Source organism: Sinocyclocheilus rhinocerous, unplaced genomic scaffold, assembly GCF_001515625.1.
Source record: "Sinocyclocheilus rhinocerous isolate Xijiao unplaced genomic scaffold, SAMN03320098_v1.1 scaffold208, whole genome shotgun sequence".
NCBI classification, from domain to species: Eukaryota; Metazoa; Chordata; class Actinopteri; order Cypriniformes; family Cyprinidae; genus Sinocyclocheilus; species Sinocyclocheilus rhinocerous.
The window spans coordinates 679,999-703,255 of record NW_015650085.1 but is presented as its reverse complement, the minus strand read 5'-3'; the positions used below and the strand labels follow the sequence as shown (position 1 = coordinate 703,255).

At 36.0% G+C, this 23,257-nt stretch overlaps 1 protein-coding gene across 2 annotated transcripts in view; it reads left to right on the top strand.

The window, feature by feature from the left end:
* The window catches only part of grm8a (glutamate receptor, metabotropic 8a), a 183,677-nt gene extending 167,805 nt beyond the window's left edge, over positions 1-15,872 (top strand). Inside the window, exons 9-10 of one of the 2 annotated variants that reach the window (XM_016516499.1) lie at positions 11,681-11,927; positions 15,690-15,872. In XM_016516499.1, the coding sequence (XP_016371985.1) occupies positions 11,681-11,927; positions 15,690-15,739 (297 nt within the window). In that variant the 3' untranslated portion in view covers positions 15,740-15,872. Of the gene's footprint in view, positions 1-11,680; positions 11,928-15,686 lie in introns of both variants that reach the window. The other variant, XM_016516498.1, reaches the window with a different exon arrangement.
* Positions 15,873-23,257: the final 7,385 nt, after the last annotated feature.

Sequence of the window (23,257 nt, the reverse complement as noted above, 5' to 3'; positions counted from 1 at the left end):
GAAGGTAGGTCTCATTTATTATAATTTATTTAATGCAATTGTTCATTGTTTGTTCATGTTAGTTCATAGTGCATTAACTAATATTAAATACAACTTTTAATTTTAAGGTGCTTTCACTCTTGGTTCGATTGCATGGAACCCGAGCTTAAATTGGTAACACTTTACAAGAAGGTCTCATTTATTATAATTTATTTAATGCAATTGTTCATTGTTTGTTCATGTTAGTTCATAGTGCATTAACTAATATTAAATACAACTTTTAATTTTAAGGTGCTTTCACTCTTGGTTCGATTGCATGGTCTGAACCCGAGCTTGATTGCGCCCCCTCCTCCTGCCCCCGCTGGTTTGTGTTCATACTGTATTATTTGGTTCCAAACCATGGAACATTTGTGTCATCAGAGTGGCAGCTGTTTACCCCTTTACTAGGTAACGACTATGCAGAAGACGGCAAAATGAATGGATGCCTGTTCGCTTCATAATGATTTGTTTGAGGTTGGCTCTGCATGCTGCCACAGTGTGCAAATGCATATTTCAAGCGGATCAGTGGGTGAAATACATTGATATGCACAGTAATATTACAACATTATCTGAAACGTGGCAAAGTTCTTAGTAACCGTACTTCTGTTATGGTAATCCTCTCGTGGGTGTAAGCATATTCTTGCTGGAGCGTGAAATATTCTACTATTTTTCTGTTATGAATGATGTTAAGATTTAAGTTTGCATAAGCCTGGAATAACACAAGCAACTTGCACCTCCCGCGCAGTAATTTCAATTACTCTATCCCAGACACCGTACCTAAACTGGATCTTTAAGTGACATTTCAATGTTTTTGTTTCACTTTAGTGTCTTTAATTCCTTGAAGGCCAGCTTTGTTTCCAATTAGTTCTGCCACCTTTGTTCTTCAAGCTCTTGTGAATCAAAGACTAAGTGTTTGGTGCTGTGTTCTTCATAAAACGATTTCATTTACAATCTATTGTCCATATTTAATGCCATATTTCACCTAGGAAATAATATTCTGCTCTTTAGATCCTGTAAAACGAAATTCCACCTTATTTAAACCTTATTAGAAACATGCTAGCCAAGGCTGTTGCTTCTTATTTGTAATATATCCTATCTGTTCGGGACACACATACACACCTCCCTCACGCTATTTCTCCTGCTGTGTAGGATCATGCTGTTCAGAGTGGAAGTCGTATTACCTCAGATTAGATAAGCTTCAGTTACATTTGCCCTGCTAATATCATCATGCATGAAGGCGAACCTTCCACAAAAGGCACTGGTCATAATTCATCCTCCCCAGCAGCTTCAGTAGATGATTTTCCTGCCGTTCGAGAGAGAGTGACCGCCCAGGTCCTTAGTGTGCCACGCATTGTGCTATTAATCATGGGACATCTGTGTGCAAGGGAAAATCGCTTCTGCTGCCATGACTTAATGTGCTAAAGCTAATGCAGCAGTGAGAAGACGCCATACAGAAGAGGAATAGAAGCTTAGCTCAAGGTAGAGTCACAACAGCATACAATAAGCCGAGGATGAGGCCAGCTGCAGTCGTACAAACAACACATTCGTTTGAAAAGCGATTGGCTCTGATTGTATGAATGCTTTCTTTATTGCATTCGCTTGCTTTTTCTTTCACAGCAGCCTCACACTGAGAAACAAATCACTAGAAATGTTTCCCGTGCATCACTAAAATGTCTCACAGTGGCCAGTATTGCGATGTGCAATATGGAAGTAGGTATACAGTCTGAACCCGAGCTTGATTGCGCCCCCTCCTCCTGCCCCCGCTGGTTTGTGTTCATACTGTATTATTTGGTTCCAAACCATGGAACATTTGTGTCATCAGAGTGGCAGCTGTTTACCCCTTTACTAGGTAACGACTATGCAGAAGACGGCAAAATGAATGGATGCCTGTTCGCTTCATTTTTTTTTACTTAGGATTTTGAAAATTCTGATTCCTTTCCAAAGCGCCAACACAGATTGGCACATGTGTCTATTTGTCATGGCTCAAAAGAACGCGGGAGTCAATTTCTGCGAGCAGAAATGAGATATAAATATTTTCTGCTGCAGCACGTCAGTCACACTTTTCAAGAAAGCGAGTGAATAAATGCATAAATACACAGTTTGACCAATCCATACATCATTAATAACAGTTTACTTCCGAGATTAAGTACGATTGCTTTCAAATCAGAAGCGAACCGTACCACAGTTCGCATGAACTGTACCCCAGCCCAGACCACCCTTTTTAGGCAGACTTTTTTTAGGTACGGTTTGTGGGTGCGCACCCGAGTTCAGAAAACAGCGCTCACATTATCCAATCAAACCGAACTCTGGCGTCAAATGAACCTGGGTTCACACAAAAAGTGCTAGTGTGAAAGCATTTATTTGTAAATTAACATTAAAACTAATACATTCTGTAGAATTACTGTTCATTGTTAGTTCAAGTTAACCAGTGTTGGGGGTAACGCATTACAAGTAACCCAAGTTACGTAATCAGATTACTTTTTCCAAGTATCTAGTAAAGTAACACATTACTTTTTAATTTATAAGATCATATCTGAGTTACTTTTTCAAATAATTAACGCAAGTTACTTTTTTCCCCCAATTTATTGATTGACAGCTCTCCTGTCCCCATGTTGAGAGAAATCAGAAGATGCTACTGTAGTTCTAAAATAAATATGAATATGCATTAATTCATCTCACTCACAAAAAAAAAACACAGATTCAGTATTCCTCAAAATGAATAAAAATAATGCAACTCAGAATATGACGCAAACCTGCAATAATTAAATGTTAAACACTAAGCAACGTAATTAGTTACTTTTTTTATGGAGTAACGCAATATTGTAATGCATTACTTTTAAAAGTAACTTTCCCCAAAACTGAAGTTAACTAATATTAACACATAATAACAAATTTATTTGTGATATTTTATATATATATATATGACCCTGGAGCACAAAACCAGTCTTAATTCGCTGCGGTATATTTTTTAGCAATAGCCAAAAAAAACCTTGTATGGGTCAATATTATCGATTTTTCTTTTATGCAAAAAATCATAAGGATATTAAGTAAAGATCATGTTCTAAGATATTTTGTAAATTTCTCAACAATTCTGTGTTTTTCTGTCAATATGGGGTGCTGTGTGTACATTAATGAGGAAAAAAAATTAACTTAAATGATTTTAGCAAATGGCTGCAATATAACAAAGAGTGAAAAATTTAAAGGGGTCTGAATACTTTCCGTACCCACTGTATATATATATATATATATATTTGCACACAAAGTACTATTTGACTTGTATTTTATTTGTTGATTGTGGTTGCATAATGTGAAGTAACATTTAAACTAACACGTTGATAAATATACAGCACTTCTGTTCAAATATTTCACTTTGTGTTTGTATATTATGTGCAAATAATCTTTCTGGATTGATTTCCAAGTGAAACTGAGTGTTCAACAAGAAAAAATGTAGCTTTAATTTATTAGATCATGAAAAGTGTGTGTTACATGCCTGACTGGCACCAGGTGTTTGCATGGGTTGAGAAATATGACGGACGTTGATGTCAGCTGAAAGTTGTTATAGCAGCATAACAGGTTATTCGATTTTGATGAAAGATTATAAACAGTTGCATTTTGTGTTTGAAATAATGTGCGTCTATGAACCATTCACAGTAAAACAAGTAATGCTTTTGAAGGTTCCCATAGTATTCTCATTAAAACACAACCAAATCACATGAAAAGCTGGCAAAGGCATCCGGAAATAACTGAAGCTTTAAGAAGCACGGTTTAAAAACAGGAACACAGGAAATCATTGCTAAAGTGATGTTTCCATATACAGTAACTCTCTCATTCACACTCAAACACATGCACAGTTTCCACATCACACATTAAAACACATTGATTTTTTTCTTGTGGTCAGTTAGCAAAATGAATGTTTATTGAACAGGAAAAATGTCACTAAGCCATTGAGCCATTGGTGCAGTGATGCTGATCATGGCAGGATGGCAGCTCTCTAACAGCATTAAAGACGCTGTCTGTGTTAAAGAACTCAGTCTGACAGCATTCAGCAGTTCAACAGCTGCCATTTCTATCAGGACACTGAGTGGATTTTCTTTGGATATCGTGTCACTCAGAAGAGTCACGAACATTCAGACATGCCCTCTCATATTTTTGAGCACATGTTGAAAATATTTGTATTGCCAATTAAGTTGCATGATTAAATACAACATTCAAATATGTGGGGTCAATACGATTTATTTAATGCTTTTGAAAGTCTCTTATGCTCCCCAAGACTGCATTTATTTAATCAAAAATACAATAAAAACATTAATTTTGTGGAAAAAAAGTGCAATTTAAAATAACAATTTATAAATATTTATTAATAATATAAATATAAATTTAAATATATAGTTTAGTCCTGTGATGCAAAGCTGAATTTTCAGCATCATTACTCCAGTCTTCAGTGTCACATGATCTTCAGAAATCATTCTAAAATGCTGATTTGCTGAAACATTCAAGAAGAAACATTTCATATTATCAGTGTTGAAAACAGTTGTGCTGATTACTATTTTGGTGGAAACTGTGATACATTTTATTTTTTTGTAACTATGTAACTGTGTGTGTGTGTTTGATCCAGTATAACACTGCATGCCTGAGGGTAATAGAAACAATTGCCAAAATGTCCCATTGCTTGCAGTGTTTGCATCTGGTAAGGAGCCATATATTTCAGGATAAGTTTTAATTTACATACATTTACATATAAGATTTTATCACTTGTCACTTTATTGCTTTATTGTGTTGTGCTTGTTCATGGCACAGTCTTACACTTACGTAGAGAACTACTAAATTGTTAAAAAGTGCTTTTCCCATCCTAATCTAATCTTTGGGTTGAGAATTCTGTGATCATAGACACTGTGTAGGGTCTTCACACATTTCCTCTTTCCGAGTCACCATTTTCTGACAGCCATGTACTATATTTGACAGGGGGTAAATGTGCACAGACTGACTGCAATATCTCTGACCTTTACCTGGGTGGTCAGCATTTAGTGTTGAGTGTTAGGTAGTTAGTGCACTGGCATATGTGTGGCTAATCCTGCTTGATTAATTGTCACCACAGTCTTACACTTACGTAGAGAACTACTAAATTGTTAAAAAGTGTTTTTCCCATCCTAATCTAATCTTTGGGTTGAGAATTCTGTGATCAAAGACACTGTGTAGGGTCTTCACACATTTCCTCTTTCCGAGTCACCATTTTCTGACAACCATGTACTATATTTGACAGGGGGTAAATGTGCACAGACTGACTGCAATATCTCTGACCTTTACCTGGGTGGTCAGCATTTAGTGTTGAGTGTTAGGTAGTTAGTGCACTGGCATATGTGTGGCTAATCCTGCTTGATTAATTGTCACTTAACTTCATGCTGTGTGATTGGGTGAACAGATGGATGTCAGCCTCACTTCCATCACTCTGATAACACACCTGAACAGGGGTATCAGCTACTAATCGCTGCTGTGAGCTTGTGCATAACCCTGGTGAAACTAACTTCTGAAGATGCATTGATACTCAATGAGATTAAATCACTGGAAGTTAACAAGTCACTGTAATGCTGGTTACTCGACTAACAGTTCGCAGTTAAAAGAATAGTTCAAATGAAAATTTGCTGAACATTTACTCACCCTCAGGCCATCCAAGATGTAGATGACTTTGCTTCTTCATGGGAGCAGATTTGGAGAAATGTAGCATTGCATAACTTGTTCAGCAATGGATCATCTGCAGTGAATGGGTGCCGTCAGAATGAGAGTCCAAACAGCTGATAAAAACATCACAATAATCCACACAACTCCAGTCCATCAGTTAACATTCACATAATAGTCTAAGTATATAGCTAATTTTGTAAATATATATTTTTATACATGCATAATATTCTCTTCCACTAAAAAAACAAGTATTATGGAAGTTAAATGGGTCGTGAACACAATTTCATGTTGATTTAAAAGTTTTAAATGATGGTTGAGCTTTTCTGTGAAGTTGATTTCCTCTGACAGAGATTCACAAACAGTTTAGAAAGCTTTTCCGCTCTGATGCAAATCTGTTATGAACATTAATTCCACATCATGTCAGACTTTTTCTCTGAAATTTGATTTAATTGAGCGCTGTGTTTTCCAGAGTTGGCATCTAGTTGGACTTTAGTGACATAAATGAGCAAGATAATTTTTTTTCATTTATTCAAATGAATGACTGCAGAAAATCTCACACACCTGTTTATAGTGACCAGATGTTGTCAAGGTGCCGGTGTTTTTTTGTGTGTGTAAAAGTATGAATCCACTACAGCTGCTATATATATATATATATATAGTACCTTTACATGTCGTGAGCGGCTTACACAAAGTTAACTTGGTTGCCCTCGACAGGTGTTTGTGTTTGAGATGAAAAGCATGAATTTATTACACATATGTGCACATACGCCACGTGCAGTTAAAACTGCTTCAAGAAAAGATACATGAGTTTATCAATTATGCAGATTTAATGCACTAGGGATTTAACAATTTGACATTTTAATTTGTTTGTATAGTTTTTATTCATTTTTATCTATTAGTTTTAGTTTATTTATCTAGTTCTAGTTTTTTTTTACTACAAGTTAAACTACACAAAAATGAGAAATGTTGCCTTGGCAACAAGCTGGAATTTATTTTTATTTATTTATTTATTTATTCATCTATTTCAGATTCCATTTCAGTTAATATTTATTAATATTTAACATTTAAGAAAAATGTTTTTATGGTTTTAGTTTGTTGGATTGCACTCGGGTCAGTTGCATGCGATGTTTTCTGTATGTGGCCTGTTGAGTGAAATATGATTTGGGACAGAAAGTGAGGAATACTGTAGTTCTGTGATCTGTTTTTGAATGAATTTTACATTTACTCTCCCAAACTCCCCGTCTGCCCACCCTCCAACACGTACACATGGGGTTGTGCTCTCTGGCCCAGAAAATAACATGTGCCGTCACCTGAGAAAAAGCCTTTACAAACCTGTTCAAATGAGTTCTGTGAGCCGCAGGCTTTGGAAACGGAGAGCTATTAGAAGTCCAGGCTGATAGTCTGCTGGCTGCTTCTGTACGAGGATTCTTCAAAACTAATTAAGAGTGACACGGGGCATTGAGAGTCTTCATGAAACTCCAGGGGAATTGGCAGGCAGAGGAATGACAGACACCACGCAGGTAGCTTCTGGAGCTCTTTGTGTGTGTGTGTGTGTGTGTATGTGTGTGTGTGTGTGTGTGTGTGTGTGTGTGTGCTTCACTATCGGATCATGCGGCAACAGTAATTCCGATTTGATTGCGATCCGCCGTTCTATTTGGGTGGGCGGAAAGGAAATAGATCAGCAATAAGACCTCGCCAATAAACATGTCACACAAACTCTTATTCAAAAGCTAGAGAGATGCCTATCTAGATGGCATTTTTAAGAAAAATTAATACACGGTGGCAAACTCTATGTTCCAAATCAATCACTTATACAGCAATGCATCTATGATCTAGTGTACACTACAGTTCTCTCTCAGACTTGACAGGTCTGATCATGTGTGAAAATGTGCATACTACCTGCAGGTGCATTGAATACACATCACTTACACTGTTTTATTTGGCTGTGGTTCTGAAATGCATTAAGGAGAAGTGTAATTTAGACTTTAAATACAGCTCTATATGCTACAATCATCTGTTTAACTTCAGACCTCAAGAGTTCCTGAGGATCTACTGTGTAATCGACATGTGATGAAGTGCTCAGTGTGACGGCGTTCATTCATTCAGTCATATGCGCTCAGCCTCTTTGTTACTTCAGAATTTTTTTGTTTTAATTATAACTCTGGCTTATATATGGCTGATTCTATTAAACCCGCTGGAAAATGTTTTAAAAACCCTTTGAGATTAGATTTAACCTCGATTTGGCAGGATTTTTCAATTATTATTCTGACTTTAAGAGCTTAGGGGGTCAAATTTACATTGATTGAAAGAGTTTGATGTATTTTACTGTAACTTTTAGTACTTTAAACATCCTGCCCAGATCCAAAATAACTGAAAATGAATCCACTTTTGCGGTTTACACATCTGACTGATTAATAATGACTGATTCTGGCACAAAGAAAGAAAACTGTATAAATCGACTTTTGGTAACAAAATAAATGCAATACATTTATTTTAATGAATAAAATTCAATCAATCAATCAGTAAAATTGAATAAAACATTATATGATATAAAACTGGCTCGTTTTGAAATCATTATCTATTGTGACAACACGGATCTTAAAACTTCAATAAACTATTTTTTATTGAAATTGAACACTATATCTGTTGTTTTTATTTAAAACAAAAATATTAAGAAATCGAGGTTATTATAGTCAACTAAAACTACATAAAGCATAAACAATTTTGTTACTTGAAATAAAAGTACTGTACTATTTAAAAGGCAGAATTTCTCATTTTCATTCAGTTTGTTTTGTTGTGTTAAAATAAAACTAAAACCAAAATAGAAAATAATAAAAAATACACAGACATAAAAAAAAGACAACAACACAACAAAATTACTAAAACGTAACTAAAATTTAAATGAAAAAAGATAAAAAATAGAGCTTCTACTGAGTTGTGAAGACTCTCTGGTTGAGTGACTCTTAAAGTTCTGTCTAGATCCTGAGGGTTTATTGGAGTATTACGTTCTAACAGCAAAAGCCACTGATACGAGGCGTTTCTGCCAGAGCCGTTGGTCATAATACAGCACAGTCGCACAGATCAATACATTATATTCCTGCAGAGTGGAAGATGATGGCAAATATGGCATCAGAGTTGTCATGTATTCTATAGCTGTTCCCAGAAAAGCAGCCGTTTAAAGCTGAAGTTAGTGAGAACTCAGAAGTTTGGTGATTATATATAATGAGCAGTGTTTCCTCTGACTGGTATCAACGGGAAGGTTGTTAGTCTGAGGTAATTTCTTTGATCTAGAAGCAGATTAATGCTGAGTTATATGTAGCTTTTAGTGGAAAATCTTCAATCTGTGTCAGACCGCTTTGGATCAATATCCGCGGAGCCGGTCTCAGGTGATTACCTGCAATTCCTGAACTTAGAAACCGATTCAGTGTTTGAGTTGTTCTGTGGTGTGTGTGTGTGTGTGTGTATAAGCATAATATACATTATATACATACATTATACTCCCCAATTTACTTAGCTATCACAAATTAGAAATTAAATTATATATATTTTATAATTGTTAAAAAGGTTTAAAAAAAAGCAAAATTTGTGAAATATTATTACAATTTAAAATAACTGTTTTCTATTTGAATATATTTTAAAATGTAATTTATTTCTGTGATGTTTTTTTTTTCTGAAACATTTCTTATTATTATCAATATTGAAAAAAGTTCAAGTTTAAAAGAACAACGTTTATTTGAAATAGAAAGCTTTTGTAACATTATAAATGTCTTTACTGTCACTTTTGATCAATTTAATGCATCCTTGATGAATAAGAGTATTTATTTTTGAAAAAAAGTAAAAACTGTAGACCAAAACCCCAACCATATCCCTATAAGAACATTTTTAGAATTTAAAAACATATATATTTTGCTCTATTTATGAATTGTTTTTTTTTCTTTATTCACAAGGTTATTTCATATTTTGATTTGATTTCACTTAGAAGGCAGCACCCTATGTAGTTAGTAGCTCACTAGGTAGGTTTGCCTTCTGTATTAGGCCTTATCTCGTGTCGACTGAACACTTAACATGTCTCCTTCCCGTTTGGCAGCTCATATTTTAGGATCTCGCTCCTCCAGTCTGTTTCTGTTCGCTCTGTAAATATCACTAAGCATTCACCCCAGTGGATTGTCTTCAGAACCTCACTGATCTCCGCTCTGAACACGTTAGCACACCCGCCAATGCCATCCAGTCCAGTCCCGTTACGGATCAGCAGGTCAGTGGGTGGCTGGAGCCACTCTCTGACCGATGCTTTTCATTACGCTTCTGCATTAGCACACTTACTATGATCTGTCTCTAGTTTTCACTGTGCATTTGGACTGAAGCGTGTCTCGCCATCTGCTAGCAGTCGTTCTCTGTGATTTTTACCCCCTGCTGGAGACAAAGATACACATGAGTGCTCAGCCTTTGAGGATTCTACTTCTGTTTGCCTGTGTGTGTGTGTGTGTGTGTGTGTGTGTGTGTGTGTGTTCATAGGACTGAGCGTGTTGTGTGTGCTCATGTCTGTTAATTGAGTAAGAGCTTTCATTTTTAAATTCTAATTAAGGAAAGTTGTAAATCTGTCTCTTGAGTGTGAGCGTGTGTCCTTATCAGCCGCTAATATGCTTCCAGCATCTGAGAACTCTTGGTGTGTGTGTGTGTGTGTGTGTGTGTGTGTGTGGGGAGGTCTCAGGATTTCTGTGCAACCTTGTTAAACTCAAGATGCCTGGTGAACAGCAAATACACACGTCCTGTAAAAATGATTTTTCAAAGTTAAATAAATAATACAGATTATTATTGTTCATTTTACAAAGAAATACTGTTTCAGTGTTTCTATTTCAAAATGTCACCCTTAAATGTTACTTGCCATCTCTTTGTAATTACTTGTGAAATTTCCTAGCAATTTTTGAGTCAAAATTGTTTCTACATCACATTTTTGTTCTTTGATTTGAACATCAAATCAAATGTAATATTTGATTTGACACTTTTATTGATGGATTTAATATATTGTAAAATAAATACTCTTTTTTGTATTACAGCACAGTTATTTTATTGTTATTTTCACATTTATATTATAATTAATTAAAGGCAGTATAACAAATACTACAGATGCTTCAACCATTTAAATATTTTTCACATTACAGTAATGATTTTATTTATTTTTATTTTTTTGGTGTGCACTTAATTGTCATGAAAATAATGTCACAATGCATTTTTTTAAAATAGCAATATAACATCTTATTTTTGTCATTTGATTGTAGTGCGAAAAATGTTCCTGGCATGATTTATCAACTCATTTTTTGTTCTTTGTTAAATGTCATTATGTGTTGTTGTTATTATTACGGTATTACATTTGTTAAATATTAACTATATAATATAAATCTGTATAAAACTTCAATTTGGCATAAAAATGTTTTTTGGATGACTTTATTGTATAAGCTAGGCCTCAAAGGAGCTGCTGTTACAGTTCTGAAGGTTTTAAAATGTGTAAAAAGACCAAGAAATGGTTTAAAACAGTTGATTATTATAGCTAGAGAGGAGGGCTGCACGATAAATCGCATGCGATATTTAACGCACATCTTGTCAGTAAAGTCGGTTCTTTAATCAGCGGTAAATCTCCATCACCTGCGGGCTTTCACATGGAGCAGCATTAACTACACAGAGCCGTTGTTCACCGACAAGCTGCGCAAAACCACAATCATATTTTGCGCATGTTTTGCGCAGCTTGTCGGTGAACAACGGCTCTGTGTAGTTAATGCTGCTCCATGTGAAAACCCGCAGGTGATGGAGATTTACCACTGATTACAGAATGGCTTTACTGACAAGATGCGCTTTAAATATCGCATGCGATTTATCATGCTGCCCTACTAGAGAGACTTCAAACTCTGAGGAAGGAACTACAGACCTGGTTCATCTCTGACTTACCTTGACTTTCCCTCTCTCTCTCTGTTCTGATGTGTGTTGTTTTCAGATGTACATCCAGACCACCACCCTCACCATCTCTCTCAGCTTCAGCGCGTCTGTGTCTCTGGGGATGCTCTACATGCCCAAAGTCTATGTCATCATCTTCCACCCGGAGCAGAACGTGCCCAAACGCAAGCGTAGCTTCAAAGCTATCGTCACTGCTGCCTCCATGTCAGGGAAACTCGTACAGAAGGGAAGCGACCGGCCCAACGGGGAAGTGAAGACCGAGCTTTGTGAGAGCATGGAGACCAACAGTGAGTATTTCACCCATGTAGACCGAATTTAGCACTTCATACAGAAACCTTTCAAGACACACTTAACCCTGAGCACTTTGTCGTTTAAGGCAAGGAGGCCACCTACGTAGCACTAGTTAATATGTTGATAAGATGCTGTACTGGAAAGACACAAAAACAGGCTGATTTTATTCATTCCCATTGCTTTACAAGATAAGTCGTTCATTCATTCGCTCAGAAAAGATGTTAATTTGTCTTTTTTTCAGATTTTCAGATAATTTTTTGCATTAAATCGAATGCTATGATTCATCTCGGAGCCAGCTGGTTTGGTTCAAGGCTTAAAGGTGACATATCATGAAAATCTGACTTTTCCAGGTTTTAAGTGCTATAATCAGGTCCCCGGTGCATCTACCAACCAAGGAAACGTGAAAAAGATTAACCTTAACGTCAACTTGTGTGTGAATGAGAACTTAGTTTAGTACTCACATGCTGTGACAGCCGCTTTCTGTCTGTGTGCTTCGGATGTGTGCTCTCAGAAAACCTTATATCAGAAGTTTAAACTCATATGGTCTAAAACGCATGATTTCAGCACGATAACATGAAAAAGTTTTTAGCAGATACGAGCTGTAAAGGCGCAGCTCTATTCTGGAAAAGGGGGCGGGGAGCAGCAGCTAATTTGCATTTAAAGACACAGGCCCGAAAAACAGCTTGTTTCTGCTTCCACTCAAAATAGGCATTTTCAAAATTATATAATAAATGATCTGTGGAGTATTTTGAGCTGAAACTTCACAGACATATTCTAGGGACACCAGAGACTTATATTACATATTGTAAAAAGGGGCATAATATGTCACCTTTAAAGCTTTTTTTAAATTAATATGGAAAATGAATAGGAAATATGCTTTGATAATCCAAGGATGCTGCGGTCACTGTTGCACTCTATTTCTGCTCTGTTAGCGTCACATTTTTTCCTCGATATATGTTCAGTAAATGTCCCTGCTGTATGTAGAACAGCTGTTTAGTACAAAATGGTAGACTCAACCAAACACAAGTCTTGTTGTAAGACCAAAAGTTTCCCGCTGAGATGTTTGCCGCAGGTATACAGGCAAAGTAAAGGGCGACATCAATGTTCGCGGTTTGATTAGCATATCCGACTAGCTGCGTTATTTGCCAGCTTGATAAATTTCTGGCTCTTTTTGATTTTTTTTACATTATTTTGTTCTCCAAACTGCAGGATTATGCAGTGTTGAAAATTTAATCACTCAGAAGTGATCCAAGGCTTTGAGGGGAAATAAGCCCATTTTAAGTCATCAAGCCAATTACTTTGTTCTGTGCTGCGGGTGATGCTTTGCCTTATGAAACATTAAAGCGCAACTCGTGTATCAGTATCAAGACCACCCAAAACTTTTGCAGACTAAATTAGACAAGTTTTTATTTGATTCGTGGCCTTTGTGATACTTTTATTTAGTGAAGAGATAAGAAGAAAGGATTTGGAGGAGGGAATGGAAATGACGGCAGCCAGTAGTGGAGGAGTTTTTGATTCATTTTAGTGACACTTATGAATCTGTTCATCAAAAGAAAAGTTTAAAAAGTTTTGATAAGTTTAAAAAGTGTTTAACATTTAAAAACGTTAAACGAACATCCAACTAAAATATTTCAGGAAAGTATATTCCATGAAAACATTATAAATATTATTTTTGTGATAACATTTTTAAAACATTATTAAATTCCAGATAACTTTGAACAAATGTTCTACTAATGTTTGGAAGGACATTTCTTCATAACTTTGAGAGAATGTTAGTCAGAGTTCTGAGAATGTTCCCTGTCAGCTGGGTTGTGTGTTCTCAATCATTGAATTATTCACTCATCAGATTTGTCATTCGCAACCCCCCAAAAAATTTGAGATTGTTTATTAAAGGGAGAGACTACAGTGAAGGTTTGCTTACCAGCCACGTTTAAACTTTGTATGACAATATGTTGAAATGCTAAATGATACACCAACTAGATTAGTTTTAAAGGGGTCATATGATGCGTTTTCATGTTTTCCTTTTTCTTTAGTGTTATGTAGCTGTTTGTACATGTGGAAGATCTGCGAAGGTTCAAAGCTCATAGTCTCCCATAAAAGGTTTTTTCTATCTACATGAGAAGGCTAACTGAAACTTGTCGAAAACTTCCCGATCAAACGCTCCCTCATATATCTATGTCACTATGTTGAAATATTTGCATAATGCCGCCCAAATATTTACGCAAAGAAAGAAGGCGTGGTTTGAGGTATGGCAGTAGCAATGTTGTGGAGATGCAGTGTGTTTCAACGAAAGCAAAAGCACTTTATTTGGCCTTCCGAAAGTGGATGCAATTAGTGGTTAAGATTTATTTACAACACTGTTCCAGAACAGTACAACCCAAACGTTTGAGTGTGTGCAGCGCATTTGACGGTGGACAGTTTCCTGAACCTGAGAGAGTACAAGGCCGGCTTTGCACAAAGGCTGTTTCTAAAAAATGGGGCTTTTCAAACTTTGCTAGTACAATCTGGCGCTTTTGAATCAGAGCCTGTGAGAATATTATTTGCTATTGACTGTTCAAATGCGGAATTTGGTGAAGTGTAGAGTAAATCATATTGTTTGTCGTTCTTACGATCACAAGTGCAAAGATGGATTTATGTATACAAATGGAGTATCCTCTGCTGTCCGCTTATAACTGCCGGCTAAACAACGATAACATGATTCACTGCGTGTTCTTTCACACTGGATGCTCAAGCAGAGCTGAAGTAGTACGCGCCCACTGTGCTTTCACACTGGCGGCGTCACAAGCAAGTTTACCACTCTTGATACGTTCAGCTCAAGTCATTCTTGCAAAAGTTGGTTCCGATCAATCGGCTTGCTCATCTGCATTTTCAGAATCTGACTCGGGCTCGAACCGATGGTAAAACTGATGACATTATTAACTGTTCTTATAATTGCTTCGGAAGCTGAAGTTCACGATTATGATAAGGGCATTACGTTTCCGACACATGCTTGAGATGTTCGGCCAATCACAACACACTGGGTCAGCTGGCCAATCAGAGCACACTGAGCTATTCGGAAGGAGGTACTTTGTAGAAATCGACGCGTTTAGAAAGACTGGGCATAGTGGATCTCCAGTAATGAATAGTACATGAAAAATAGTTTTTTTTTTTTTTAACATTAAAGCATGGCAACATGTTGTCTTACACTCAATACACAAAATAATGATCTTTGAAAATAGCATCATATGACCCCTTTACCAGATTTTTACTTTTCTTTTTTTATTTGACTCTTGGCCTTTTTTGCCACTTTTATGAACAATTTGTTATGTTCACTCAGAAGATTTGTTCAAAAACACTAATGCATTCACCAAGAAAGCACCACTACTAGACAAATTTAAACTTGTCTGCATTAAAATATGTGTGATGTTAAATTAAACACCAACTACACTAATTTTAACAGATTTTTCTGTTTCTACCTTTGAGCGACACACGTTAACTTTCAGCATCTCACTAGTCAGAAGTAAGATGGATGGGTTTTTAAAATGTTCAAATGTTCTTCACACACAAAAAGTTTATTTTTTATTTTTTCCTGTTCACGGAAGGGTTGTTTAGAGAACAACTTCTGTAGAATCGCTGCAAAAAAAAAAAAAAAACCTTTTGGAAGATTTTTATGAACAGTGACCATGATGCTTGACTAAAATATTTGACTTGCTCAGGTACTGCACATGCAGTCGAGTGAGAGTGAATGTGATTCTCTAATGTATTTTCCCCTCCAGCAGCATCTTCTACCAAGACGACATACGTCAGCTACAGCAATCATGCCATCTGAAGAGGGACACTCTCTGTGGGCGGAGCCAAGGGTGGGGCCCTGTCTGAAGCAGGATGTCTGTCATGTGACATGCGCTGACAGGCAAATGGGCCTGGAACGGGCATCTGAGCATGAGATTTTTATATCGTTCTGCATCAATTTCAGCATCTTCTACCAAGACGACATACGTCAGCTACAGCAATCATGCCATCTGAAGAGGGACACTCTCTGTGGGCGGAGCCAAGGGTGGGGCCCTGTCTGAAGCAGGATGTCTGTCATGTGACATGCGCTGACAGGCAAATGGGCCTGGAACGGGCATCTGAGCATGAGATTTTTATATCGTTTTGCATCAATCTAAAACCTGCAGCATACTGGAACATGAACAGACTTACGGGACCTTCCGGTGAGACTGCTATGTTGCGTTCAAGAGCTACCGATCCTGCCATGAACACACGTGAACACGCACACACTCACAAAACTGAAGGTGCAGGCTTGCAGTCATACGAAAAAAGAACTTTCCACAAATAATCGTGCAAACATTCTGCAGGTGGAGACGTTCACGGTAAACTTTGGAAATGAGGATATAAAAAAAGAGAAAATATATGAAAACTACCAGAGTCAAAATATGTTTGTTGTTGTTGTATTTTTGTGGTCGTGCAGATTTTTTCATTCTTGTCCCACTTTGTCAGAAACCTGCATTCTGAGATGACGTGTCTTGTATTGGCTGACTGAATTGTAACCGCGGGGTTGTGAAGCTGTAAAATGCCATGGTTGAAGCATGCTAGTTTTTATACCAAAAAAAAAAATGATTTAAAAAATATTTATTTACAATAAAGGAATGTTTTGCAAATGTGTAGCGTTGTTAGATGTGTATTTGACAGAGAGATTTGTTTTTCATTTTGTCATCGCTCTCATTCATATTCAGTCACCACCAGAGGCCAAAATGCAAACTCTATTTTGCAGCTTTGTATCCCATTTAAACCCAGTTCGTTTGGGAATTTTTTAAGGTTCATAATGGGCTCTATTACCACAGAAAAATACCTCTCATGTTTAGTGTTTCTAATGAAAGTCTCTTAAGCAAGGCATTGCAGAGGGCAAAATTAGCACGGTCATGGAAAACCTGAAAATATCAGGGAATTGGTATTTGTGGGCCAAAAAATAAATAAATCTTTAAAAACCATATCTATTTTTCTACACTGGGAAAAATTGTTTCTACACCTATTGGTGTAGACTTAAACATTATTATTTTTAAGTAGAAAGACTGAAATAGTATTTATTGTAAAACATGCTCCAATAATCTTTAATTTTGTAGTAAAAAAAAAATCATTTTTTACAGTGTAGTTATTTCATCTGCCAGAAATAGTTTCCTTGTGCAATTCCTGTAAAATAGATTTTTCATCCAGTGATCATGAACAACTAGAAAAGTCAGATTAGCCAAAAGATGCATGATCTCTCACAAAGATAAACACTGAAATACTGCACTTGTTTAAAAGTATAGCCTTAAGACTTAAACATTATACATAAGACTAGTGTGATAAAATCATTTGGTTATCCTGTTAACCCTGTAAAGCCTGACATATGAAATATTAGAGAAATACTATAGTACTACTACTACTACTACGTAGAAATGTAAGCATCATATGATACATCAGGCTTTTATGGCTCATGTAGTAATATGGAGCTCATACTTAAGGAGGAAAAAGCATCTTAATTTTATTCAGAGGCCCAAACTGAGCAAAAATGTGCAATGTATTGCAGTTGCTGATATTTATATGGCCAAAAAGAAAGAAATTCTGATAGCTTGTAATGTAAATCAGTGAGATTTTCAAAACAATACAAAAGACTACTTGACTAAAATGCATATAAATATCAGTTGTCACTCTATATCTCCCAAAAATATGTCTTAGTAAGATGATATTTTCATGCTTTGTTTTATGATCATAGCTCTGTATTTCAAAACATAATGCAATGCAATACAATGATGATTGAGAGATGTTCCTAAAAGCTAAATTATCATAAAACTAAGCATGAAAATATCATCTCTAAAAAGTATGCATAGATATTCAATAAACCTAAGCTGCTTCAGTGTTCAGCTTGAAATATTACTAACAATATAAAAGTTATTCTTGCATTGATTTTATAAAAATCAGTGACGATATCACAGCAAAAAGACACGTGAACAATGAGCTGACGGTGGGCGTTTTTAGAATGATACTAAAAGGCCTTTTACTTGCTAAAAAAGTTAAACTCAATCAGATGACAGAAGGTATGAAGTAGATTGTGTGCAACAGGTTTTTTTCAGCAAGTTTTGATCATGTTGATAATTTAGAGACTTTAGAAAATTGCCTATCAAACATGATACAGTAAGCTTTATAAGATAATCTTATTTGTGTGACGTTATATCCTTGAACTCATGGCATGTAAAGTTCATAAACCAGTAACATTTGCATAACACACTCAAACATTCATTTCAAACTGAAACTTACTCCCTAAACTGAATAACATTGGAAGTGCATCTATTTTAAATAAAAAATAACTATTTTTGTAAAGGAAGAATTGATTTAAGTTCTTTATGACTTAAAAGCCTTACATTTCTGCTATTAAACCGTCAAAGCCAATTGCCTGTCTGATAATGAAATAATCTTGAAAAGAGGTGGTTGTTTAACTTTTCTGTCTTGACAGAGCTTTAATGAGTACTGAGATTGTTTTTCCAGGTACGCCGTCGACAGGTGCCGGTTTGTGTCTGCATATATCCAGCAGTGAGGATATATTCTGTGAACTGACCTTGCCTTGATAGCATAGTGCCTACGGCTCAACCACCTCCCCAAAAAAGGGATGCAATCGACCTCTGGTTCAGATCAGTGTTATTTTAGTATGATTGAGACATATTTGCAGTTTTATTCATATTTTGAATATTTGAATAACTTTTTTTTAAATATATCTATAAATATTTTTTAATTTTTAATTTTAATACGTTTTTATTTTTAATTAGTTAAATTTTTTTTATTTCAGCTTTAGTTGTTTTTGTAGGTAACTAAACAAGTTAAACTAAATTACAATGACTGGCACAGCAGGTGTAGAGTGAGACTCGGGCCGCAGCGCTTGAGGATGTCTGTATAATAACTAAAAGTAGATGTAATGTTTGTAAAAAAAAACTTATGTTGGCTTGCCTTAACCTTGACCTAGCCTTAAAGTGGTTTTAAAAGCTAAAAGTTTGAAAGTTTAGACAGATAGATAGCTAAAGTTTGATCTGGCTGGTTGCTAGGGTGTTGCTATGCAGATGATAGGGTACATTATGTAGTTGCTAGGGCATTCTTTGTGGTTGCTAGGGCGTTGTTATGTAGTTGCCAGGGTGTTCTGAGTGGTTGCTATGCTGTGGCTTGAGTATTCTGGTTGGTTGCTATGGAATTGCTATGCAGGTTTTTCTGGATGGCGATATGCAGTTGCTAAGGTGTTGCTAAGGTGTTCAGGGTAGTTGCTAGGGTGTTGCTGGGGGTTTTGGATCATTGCTAAAGTGTTGCTATGCAATTTGTAATACCATTTTATTTCAACTAATTTCCAAGGTAACATTTGTCGTTTTAATTTAGTTTAACTTAATGTAGCCTACTAAAATAACTAAAGCTGAAATAAAAATTTATAAAATAAATAAAATAAAAATAAAAATAATTAAAAATAAAAACATATTAACATTAAAAAAATAAAAACTATTTATAGATATATTTTTTTTAAATGAAAGAAAAACTAATACAAATGACAAAAACACAAAATTACTAAACGTTTAACATAAATTAAACCAAAAATAAAACTAATTAAAAATATCAATAACTGTTAATAGCTCTATTTATACTGTATTTATATATTAATAACTGTAATTGTATTCTAATAATTCTAAAATTGCACTGATCTGAACCAGAGGACGATTGCCTCACTTTTTTATTATTTTAGTATTTGTCTTTTTGGATTTTTAACCAAAACTTTGCATAAACAGCACTTGCATTTTTTACTGCTGCCGCATTGCGAAAGATGCAAAAAATTGCACAAATAATGAGCATCATGCTTTTTAATCCCAAAACTCATGTGCAGTCAAACCAGACCATTATGATACTCTAAATACATCCATGATTCAAAACTGTTCGTCGAAATGTTTTCCCAAGCAGAGAACTGTGAATTCAGATAAGTTTATCTTTGCCTTTCTGTGTTTTTCTTCCTCAACTTTGTGTCTTTCCCGACCCGTGGAAAGCTATTTTTGTGTGTGTTAGTTTTGCCTAATAAGATTTAGCAGCAGTGAAAAACAGAATAATTTTGAGTAGAAGCACCATTTTATTGTTTGCGGGGCCCAGAATGGCCGTCCCCAAAGGAGGATGAGGCGGAAAATAAGTTTAATCTCCAGACTTCCAGCTGCCAGATAGCAATACAATTGCACCCGAATATGAACGTACGATATATTTTGTCAGTTGTTTTATGAGACGTAATCTCTCTGGGGAACCTGCATGAAAGAGGCACCTATGAGTGAGACAAGCTCCAAAAGCTCATGCAAAACATATGTTTACTGTCTTTTGCTTCTCAAAAATATTCAAGAATGAATTCATTTTAAAGGTTTGTTGATATCTTTAGTTTTGTATCGATTAGATTGCATAGATTTACTGTACATCATTGTTTGCCCTTCTAATACTGTATTTGCATAGTGAATTCTGATTGACCTACTTTTTTGAATTTATTTGCATACTCAATTATAATTGGTCTTTTTTGCTTCCATTTATTTAACCATGTAGAACAGCATTTATACTGCATAGAGTGTGTCGTATTATGCGTTTAATCTCACGTGCAGATAACTTTATGCCATTTCATTTCTATACACATTTTTCTTTTACACTTTTACCGAATCTTCCCTAAAACACTTCAGTTTTGTGGCCTTCCTTTACAAAATGTCAATCTAGTAATGCTGCTCAGTCTCATTGTTCTGTTATTTTTTTCACAGCTTTGTGATTTCTCTCCCTCAGCATCGGTACAAGACAGAGAACATATGAATGGCTCCAACGTGTTTAGAAAAACACCACACTTGGGATGAGCGAGCTGTCATAAATGTCATGGCTGTCAATCATTTTGTCTCCCTGAATACCGTCGAGACGGAAGCGTTACTGGTGCTTCATCTGGTTAATTACGATCGGAGCGCTTGGGATTTAATGGCATATGAACACACACATGGTATCTGATACAGAATCGTACCACTGAAAACCATCAGTAACTTTTATTATTATAAATGTAAATGCTTGTGTCTTAAAAATAACATACTCTGCATGATCATTTTTCACCATGTCTTTGAACCTTTAGAAGTAATAAACAGGCTATTTTTATGTTGCTGTGCCTTTAAGACGTTGCATGTGAGCTTCTGTGCTTTGGTCTGCTTTCACAGGGGCTGCAGGTTTGCTGTTTGGATCCAATAAAGTTCGCACCATCTCTTCATTTCTTACATGGCAAATATACAAGGATCTGCAGAGATGTAGGTGCCACGCCACCGAAAGCAGCATAAGGTTTGGCAAACATTTTTACTCTTATGGTTAGTTCTTCAAAGTATCTATCCTTTTTCCTTACCTCATGTGACAAAAAAAACCAAGCTGAACACCAAGAGTTGATGTGTAAATATGGGTGATTTTCACAGTACATTTCACCATTTTATCTCAAAACATAAAGATGAGTTTGATTCTAATTTCTCCACTTAAGAAATGTAGCATTGCATCACTTACTCACCAATGCATCCTCTGCAGTGAATGGGTGCCGTCAGAATGAGAGTCCAAACAGCTGATAAAAACACCACAATAATCCACAAGTAATCCACACCACTCCAGTCCCATCAGTTAACGTCTTGTGAAGTGAAAAGTTAGATGTTAGTAAGAAACAAATCCATCATTAAAAGTGGTTTTAATTTCAAACCGTTGCTTCCAGCTAAAATATGAGTTCAAAATCCATAATATTGCTTTCTCCAGTGAAAAAGTTGTCTGGTCTGAATCAGGAGAGAAATATGCATAGATCAAGCACCGTTTACAAGCAAAAAAAAAAAAAACTCCAAAAGCATTCTAAACAAATTTCTTAGTTGTGAAATGATAAATCCTGTCAGTTTCGTTTCCTGTTGCTTGATTAATTCCTCCTCCCCGTGGATTTTCTGTCCTTCAGACTGTCAATTGATATTCAGTAAACTGGGTGGTCATGTGTTTATGTTTTGAGATTAAGTCTTTTTTTTTCAGTAGATGGTCTTTCTGTGCTGTGGACAATCCAGTTGCATAGTGCATTTAGCTCCTTGATTCCAAAATAGCAAGGTCAATTAGATTATAAATTGCATAGTCTTTTATATGAAATTTTACACATGTATCTCAACAAACTTGTCAATCATGCTCTTCACACATCAGCATAAAACCCTCTCGTCATGTCTTCTCAATCTGTTGTTGTAGCAGTACAACACGGCAGCCACAGGCACGCTGTATGTGGGCTTGCAGGCACAGGAGCAGCTCACAGGCAGAATCTCACATCTTGACAGCATCAGTGAGAAATGGCCGCACGCTACAAAAATCCCAAAGCTGGCAGTGAGCTGCGCTTGTGAAGCTCTTGTTTGTCATGCTCGGCTGCGGTCGTGTTCCCTCCATGCAAGCGAAACTGTGAAGAATGTGCAGGGTTATGGTTGAGGTTTTTTTTTCTGCAAATGTGGGAACATTTTTATAGAGAGCCTCTGATTTATGAGCTTAGAAATATCAAGGAGATATCGAAACGTTTCTTATGAGGTCACCGTCTGAGCCTATGCAGAAATTCTGACGAATTTATTTTTTATCAAATTTATTATACTTTTTTTTTTTGCTATTTTTGTTAAACCACTTACATTCATTCTTTATACAAAAATGTGCATTAACTCTGTAAATCAACGTTTTAAGTGAGGTGAAAGACAGTAAAGAATAAAAAGTTACATTTAAAGACAGTACAACAAATACCTTTTAAATCATTTATAAATACTTTACATTTTAATACTTTTTGAACATACATTTGTATTAGAGTTATGAGAACTGAGAGTAATGTCTAAAAGGAGTAGTTCACCCTCAGGCCATCCAATATGTAGATGAGTCTTCATCAGATTTGGAGAAATGTATCATTACATCTCTTGCTCACCAGTGGATCCTCTGCAGTGAATGGGTGCCGTCAGATTGAGAGTCCAAACAGCTGATAAAAACATCACAATAATCCACAAGTAATCCACACCACTCCTGTCCATCAATTAATGTCTTGTGAAGCCAAAAGCTGCGTGTTTGTAAGAAACGAATCCATCTTTAAGATGTTTCAAACCATAGCTACCAGCAAAAATATGAGTCGTCTATCCATAGTATTGCTTTCTTCAGTGAAACTTCTAAATCAGGAGAGAAATATGCACAAAGCACTGTTTACCAGTGAAAACAGTCCAAAAGAGTTCTAAAGAAATATGTTGGGTTTTGATGAGAGGACAATAGGAGATGAACCTTTTCACTTATTATGGATTATGGACTCATATTTTGGCCAGAA